Genomic DNA, 7,393 nt, shown 5'->3' with positions numbered 1-7,393 from the left:
ACAATCTGCAGTATGTTTTTTTTCTATTCAGCCTTTATTTTATTAACAAATAAATAAAATCCTACATGAAAAGAAAACATCGGTGTAATAAAAGCCGTTTAATATACGACGTATAATGTATTAAAAAAGCATTTAATATATTTTAAATTGAATTATATATTTAATATAAAATGATCTTTAGTTCGCCCCTATGGCGGTTAAAAAGCGTTCACGTCGCCATAGCAACCACACAACTGAGGCCGTGTTACAATTGACTCCCTGCTCCCTACGTAGGTCACTGTCGCTATTTCCTCCAGTACAAACAGAACTCTCCAGTTTTCGGACCTTCTGATACGAGTTTAGACGCCACCCGCTTTTACCGGATGAACACAGACGGGAGCTGAAGCGCTGAAGGTGAGGGGTTTATATTCGTCCACACGGTTTAATCCAGGGGGGTCTCAGAATAAACCCCAGAGGTCTACTCTCACCTCATTTACACACCGCTGATGGTCCAAATGTGTAGTCGGCTGATGTACAAAATAAAAGTCCTGTATGAAACGTACAAAAACACTAGTGGGGAAAATAACGGTCGCATTACAGTTTAAACACATCGTATTTGTGCTTTTCTGTGAGAATGAAGACCATATAATTTAATACATTCCTCCTAAAACAAACGGTTTACACGGTACTTTTGTACAGAGCTTTTCTGTAGACGTACGTTTAGTGTTTGGACTTGATAAAACCCAACTTTGTGCAGCATTTGAGGAACACAAACGTTGAGTTCTTTCTCCTAGCGACATTCCTGTGGGAAAAATCGCCGTCATAAAAAATAATTTCATAATGTGTTGCTTTTCTGAACCTAAATAGTATTTCAAGCAATCTGACTGTTAGAATAATATCTTTAGTACATTGTTAGAGTCAGTGTTGTTCTGTTCCCATTCACTCGACGCCATTGTTTATCAGTCATAAGGGTTTAATCACAATCTTCCTGCTCAAGGTTGTCTGTTAACTCTTCTTTCAACTAACCCTCACTGCGTGGATGTGAACGGCTCACGGCTGGTTAATGCTGAGAGCACACAGACCCCTATGAACAGGCCTCACCCTGATAACCTCATGTACAGCCCATAATTAACAGAGTCTCCAATGTCTGAACGTCTGACCCTTGTGTCGTTCTTTGGCTTAAGCTTGAAAAAGAGGCATTTGTAGCTAACAGTTTCAGGTCTAGTTTTTTGAGTATTCAGAGAGTGTCTCAAATTTCCTGGAAATGGAGGTTGTACATAATTCATGACAAGTCATGATCTTAAGTGGTGTTTTGTAGTTTTCATTGCTGTTGTACAGTAAACCGTGTCTATAATTTGGTCCGTTTTGGTTACTAAATCTAACTGTTGACTGTCTGTTTTGTTGTTTTTCTACAGATTTTACCACCTCTCTCACAAGAATCCGAAGATTAAAGGAGGGAAAATGGCGTCCGTACCACACTGCAGTACTGAAGACTCACTCTCGGGTCCATCAGGCTGTAGAAATCAAGGCGGTGTAAACAGCGAGACGCCTTACCACTGTTCAAAGTGTGGGAAGAGTTTTACATTCAAAAACAACATGTATCGACACCAGCTGATCCACAGTGGAGAAAAGCACCAGTGTCCAGAGTGCGGCAAAAGCTTTGCTCTGAAGCGCTATCTTCAACATCACCAGCGTATTCACACCGGAGAGAGGCCACATTCCTGCTCTGAGTGTGGGAAGGGTTTTAAGAACCAAAGTGTTCTCTACCAGCACCAGAGCATTCACAAAGTAGAAAGGCCACACTCCTGTTCAGACTGCGGGATGAGGTTTAAACAACGGCTCACTCTTCATCAGCACCAGCGCGTTCACACCGGAGAGATGCTGAGTCCGTGCCTGGAGTCAGAGGGTACTCTGCAACCACAGCAGCGCATTCCCACCGGCGAGAAGCTGTATCACTGCACAGAGTGTGGGTATAGCTTCACCCAGCTGTTCGTTCTCCAGCGACACCAGCTGATTCACACCGGAGAGAAGCCGTATCACTGCTCCGAGTGCGGGAAGGGTTTCGCGCAACATAGCACTCTCTACCAACACCTACGCATTCACACTGGAGAGAAGCCATTTCACTGCTCCGAGTGTGGAGAGAGTTTTAAACAGCAGAGCACTCTCCATCGACACCAGCGCATCCACACGGGAGAGAAGCCGTATCAGTGCTCCGAGTGTGGGAAGAGATTCAACAGAGAGAGTACTCTTCAAGAACACCAGCGCATTCACACAGGGGAGAAGCCGTATTTCTGCTCAGACTGTGGACAGAACTTCAGGCACATGTTCACACTAAAGACACACAAGTGCTGTAAGAGTGAGGTGGAAACCCATGATGTGTGAGCTGGTCTTACTCTGGAATTTCCTCCTAACTGTAATTAAGACTTATTTTGTGCTGTTAATGTCATTAATATGGAAGGAAAACACACAATAACAATGATATAACTGAGATTTGTTTCATTTTAAGTTAAATCAGTAAAAACTGAGAAGCACATCAGATGAAATGTATTATGTAATATTTTAAAATAATAAATTATACTGAGTCGAACAGAACGGGTTTATTCACACTAAACACGAATAATATTTAATAAACAAACATGAATATCCAGTCTGTGTTTTCCTGCTACAACACTGTAGATATCATTCAAATGGAGCCTTATTCATACAGTTTGCATCTCAAAGCTCTGTTTTTGGAATATTTAAGATATAAAAAGCGTTTCATTTTGTGTACAATTTGTTGTCATTTGACTGAGCGCTATGTAGAGAGCCATTTGGGATTGAGCCCGGAAAGCGACGGCGTGAACTGCTGATTCGGTACAATTTTTTTAATTTATTAGCGCCACCTGCTGGACAATGTCTATACACTGACGTAGGGCACTCGTTTTATCATTCCCAGATTCAGACAAGCCCCGCCCCTTGTGCTCAGATTTGAGTGTATTCGTTTACTCTCCGCCTCTTCTCGTCGTCATTGGATAAAAGCCTCACATAGACCGTTGCCAAAGCGATCCCGTCACCATAGCAACCACAGGACAGCCTAAATTTCAAACGTGCTCCCTACTCCCTATGCAGTGTACTATGTAGGGCACTGCTGCTACTTTCTGTAAACGCCTGAACCCTAGTGACTGCCTGATTTAAAAACGGTACTCTCCACTATTCAGTCCTCCTGCTGCGTCCAGGACAAGTCCAGGCGCCACTTCGCTTTTACCGCGGATGAACACAAACGGGAGCCGAAGCACTTTAGGTGAGGTGTTTATATTCCTCCACACTGTTTAATCCAGAGGGGTCACAAATGAAATCACAGAGGTCCACTCTCACCGTATTTACGCACCACAGAGGGTCCGTACATGAGCATATAGGCTAATATACAAAATAAAAGTCCCCCCCCCCTCTCCCGGTGGAAAATGACGGTTTAATTGCAGATTTAACACGTCGGGTTCCCGCCTTTCTCTGAGAGAATGAACACAATGTCAGTCCATTCCTCATAAAAACAGCGGTTTACACAGACTACTCTTAATTACTTTGTTCAAGGGAGTCCTGTTTACATCATTTTAGTGCTTGGACGTCGTAAGTGTATATAAAGTTACGTATAATTTATAATTGTAGCTACAGCCCTTCAAAATAATATTGAATTAAGGACTTCATGTGGCAGAGATAAGACTTAGTAAATAACTTTAAAAAAGGCATGGGAATGACTGCATTAGGTTTGGAGTGTTTAGGAATGCCTTAATAATTAAAACACGTATATATCTTGAGTAAGTACTACTTAATAAAGCATGGGAACAAGGCAATATTTGGAATGATATATTAACGTGTGGAAAATATTTAATAAGGTGTTGTTAGTGCCAAACCTGGTCTGTTTTGTTCCTGATTCATTAAGTTCTATGTGGTATTTCATTTGTTTTTCCTTCAGAGTTTTACTTCTCCGCTCAAACCAAAAGGTGAAGATCGAGAACTCGAGAGAATAAAGGAGAGAACATGGCTTCCTCAGAGAGCTGTAGTACTCAAGACACATCCTCTGGTTCATCACACAGGAGACAGAAGGACAGCGTAAGCAGTGACAGAGCTTACCAGTGTTCGGAGTGTGGGAAATGCTTTACTAAACGGAGCAATCTGCGGCGACACCAGTTCATCCACAGCGAAGAAAAGCCCTACCACTGTTCAGAGTGTGGGAAGAGCTTTCCTGCTCATAGTTACCTCCAAGAACACCTCCTTATTCACACTGAAGACAGACCACATCAGTGCTCAGAGTGTGGGAAGAGGTTTAAAAAAGAGTGTTTCCTCCACTGTCACAAGCTCAGTCACACAGAGGAGAGGCCGTATCCGTGCTCGCAGTGCGGGAAGTGTTTTAAACAGCAGAGCTCGCTCGATCGACACAAGCGCGTCCACACGGGGGAGAAGCCGTATCAGTGCTCCCAGTGTGAGAGGAGGTTTACTCAAAGCAGTCATCTCAGAGATCACCAGCGCATTCACACTGGGGAGAAGCCGTATTACTGCCCCGAGTGCGGGAAGTGTTTTACTGCGATGGGGACTCTCACATCACACCTGCGCATTCACACGGGAGAGAGGCCGTATCAGTGCTCCGAGTGTGGGATGAGTTTTAAACAGCACAGCACCCTCCATCAGCACGAGCGCATCCACACCGGAGAGAAACCGTATCAGTGCTCGGAGTGCGGGAAGAGCTTTAAACAGCAGTTCGTTCTGTACGAACACCAGCTCACTCACACAGGGGAGAGGCCGTACCACTGCGCAGAGTGCGGGAGGAGTTTTACACAACAGAGGACGCTCATTCGACACCAGCGCATCCACACGGGGGAGAAGCCGTACCAGTGCGTAGAGTGTGGGAAGAGCTTCATTCAGTATCGTCATCTCCAAGACCACCAGCGCATTCACACCGGAGAGAAGCCGTATCACTGCGCCGAGTGCGGGAAGAGTTTTAAACAGAAGAGCACTCTCCAACGACACCAGCACATCCACACGGGAGAGAAGCCGTATCAGTGCTCGGAATTAGCCAATGGTTTTAATCTACACGGGCATCTCCAAGGACACCTGCATGTTCACACAGCAGAGAAGCTGTGACACTTCTCCAAGTCTGGGACTCTTTAATCGGACCTCAAAGAACAGCAGAACATTCACACAGAGCAGGAGGAGCGTATTTCTGCTCTGAGTGGCGACTGAACGTCAAGCATGTGAACGCATGTAAGCCATAAAATGGCACAAAGATGGATGTGGAAACCCATGTGCGTCGTGGTTTGTTCGCCATGTTGTTTACGTTTCTCATTCTCGTGCTCTTTAGCCACGCCCCCGTCACGTGCCTTGATTCAAGTTCAACTGACAGAAGACAATATTTGTGTTCGCAAGCAAATCTAATGCTTAAGAATTCTTTGGATGGGTAGCTACATTGGGTGTGTAATTGTTATGAATCCAGTGTATTTTATATGGTAAAGTGTGTTGAGCCTTATCAATACATTTATGAATATACTTATTTTATCTGAAATCCACACAATTAAGACCCCTGACCATTCTTCAAACTCGAGTAGAAAAGCTCCAAATCAATGAATTTTACTGTTTTTGATTGCAACTTAAACCATATTTTTGGCAGATCTTTTCATACATTAAAATTCTACCATCTTTATTTAATAACCGTGCTACCGCCCAAATACTCGTATCAAGAGAACCCTGGTAAATCACTGATTTATTTTAAAAAAATTATTACAGTTCTAAAAAATGTAAACAATTACTGTAAAAGCTATACCCAGTATTTAATATTAAAAAATAAAGGGTTATATATATAAATAATTACCTGACCTTGCTATGTGGCTGAATTCCATCAAATTCTCAGCAATATCACAATATCTGTTGTGTAAATTTTAAAAATCTTAACACGTATTGATCTTTTGGGCAAAGTTCAGTTTTAACAGTAAGTAATAGGTTTTATACACAGACTCACTCATTTTTGTAACAAATGTTCCACATCTCAGTCTGATTTTACTTTTAAACTCGTTATTTGGCACTCTTGGTGAGGAGTAAAGAAAGAATTTCATTGTACACTGAACCTGTTCCCTACTGTGCAAATGAGAATGAACTCTTTGAACTTGAACTTGATAAAACTCCATCCTGATTAGCACTAATGCTAGCACCCTGTTAGCCGATACCTAAAGGCTGTTTTTGTGACTTTATTTACTGGTAGGTTCTTCCATATTCCTATATAATTTTATATTATAAAAATATAAAATATATTCCTAAATGAATGACAGGAAACATTTTTAAAACTGATTCATAGCCTTTAGCTCCATTCACTCCCATTCAATAAGGACTTTGTCCCGTGCGCCCTCCAGCGGTGGCTAGTCATTTTGCGGTATAATGGGATCCATGGGGGAGTGGACAGACTTCCCTCAGGCCGGCTCTGATGCGATCAGGACGGGGACCGAGTTCAGCCGTCACCCGTTTTTACTGGATGAACACAAACGGGAGCTAAAGCACTGAAAAGGTGAGGGGTGTACGTTTGTCCACACTAGTCCAGGGGGGTCTAAAAATAAGTCCTAGCACTCCATTCTCGCCGTATTTACACACCGCTGGCCTACAAAATAAAAGTCCCCTTAAAACGGCTGTGAAAAACACTAGTGGAAAATGACGGTTTCAGCACAGATTAAACAACGGCCTCGCGCTTTTCTCTGCGAAAATGAACGCACTATCTGCCAATTATTCCTCTTTAATCGAGCGGACCTGATATATATAACTTCATATCATCGTTCTTTCCCGTTTAATCCATAACAGGGTCGCGGGATATTTACATATTTATTTACAGCTACTACCTCACAATATAAATTAAGTCGAGGTAATGATTTAATATGGCGTAGGAACAGCTAAATATTACAGTTGACTTAATGTGTGGGAATGAGTATGATTACTGGGTATTTACAAACGCGTTAGAAGACGCAGTAGAGCAGTTTCCACTGTCAGGTTTTCGCCTCTGCACAGAGCAGTTCACCGCGTATAGAGCGGCGGTTAAATCTTGACAGAACTTTTTAGGCTAATTTTTGTTAACATAAAAAAGGGGGGAAATACATTAGCAAATTTATTATGCAGTCATTATACATGATATTGAAAATATTACAATAATATACAGCATAGAATTATGATTATGATATAGTTTTAATCAAACCAAAGCAGTATAACTTTTGGAGGTTGCTACCATTTAATCCACAACAATGTTATTGTGTTGTGCCTTTTACAGTAAATTGTTTTTCTCAGTTTGCCAGTCCGAATTCATATTTTATTTATACTAGTACAGAAAAACTGATTTATTATGTTTGTTTATGTTTGAATGGGTTGTTGATATGAATAACGACAGAAAAATGTCAGTTTCCAATGACAT

At 42.1% G+C, this 7,393-nt stretch overlaps 2 protein-coding genes across 4 annotated transcripts; both read left to right on the top strand.

The window, feature by feature from the left end:
• The first annotated feature begins 209 nt into the window (after window positions 1-209).
• LOC136687507 (zinc finger protein 79-like) lies at window positions 210-2,505 on the top strand. Its single transcript, XM_066661967.1, has 2 exons — window positions 210-393; window positions 1,395-2,505. The coding sequence occupies exon 2, from the start codon at window positions 1,441-1,443 to the stop codon at window positions 2,359-2,361; it is 921 nt and encodes a 306-aa protein (XP_066518064.1). The 5' UTR covers window positions 210-393; window positions 1,395-1,440; the 3' UTR covers window positions 2,362-2,505.
• Window positions 2,506-3,082: 577 nt separating this feature from the next.
• LOC136687505 (zinc finger protein 724-like) lies at window positions 3,083-5,725 on the top strand. Of its 3 annotated transcripts, none has more exons than XM_066661964.1 (2): window positions 3,083-3,259; window positions 3,929-5,725. In XM_066661964.1, the coding sequence occupies exon 2, from the start codon at window positions 3,994-3,996 to the stop codon at window positions 5,092-5,094; it is 1,101 nt and encodes a 366-aa protein (XP_066518061.1). In that variant the 5' UTR covers window positions 3,083-3,259; window positions 3,929-3,993; the 3' UTR covers window positions 5,095-5,725. The 3 variants fall into 3 exon arrangements, with proteins under 3 accessions (XP_066518061.1, XP_066518062.1, XP_066518063.1); XM_066661965.1 differs by lacking the exon at window positions 3,083-3,259 and adding an exon at window positions 3,452-3,582; XM_066661966.1 differs by lacking the exon at window positions 3,083-3,259 and adding an exon at window positions 3,510-3,597.
• The last annotated feature ends 1,668 nt before the right edge of the window (window positions 5,726-7,393 follow it).

This window comes from Hoplias malabaricus, chromosome 2, assembly GCF_029633855.1.
Source record: "Hoplias malabaricus isolate fHopMal1 chromosome 2, fHopMal1.hap1, whole genome shotgun sequence".
Taxonomy (NCBI): domain Eukaryota; kingdom Metazoa; phylum Chordata; class Actinopteri; order Characiformes; family Erythrinidae; genus Hoplias; species Hoplias malabaricus.
Note: the sequence above shows the minus strand (reverse complement) of the source record. Positions and strands in the feature narration are given on the sequence as shown.

Coding starts and splice junctions, on each gene's coding strand:
- LOC136687507 (XM_066661967.1), top strand. CDS start 1,441: ATGGCGTCCGTACCACACTGCAGTACTGAAGACTCACTCTCGGGTCCA.
- LOC136687505 (XM_066661964.1), top strand. CDS start 3,994: ATGGCTTCCTCAGAGAGCTGTAGTACTCAAGACACATCCTCTGGTTCA.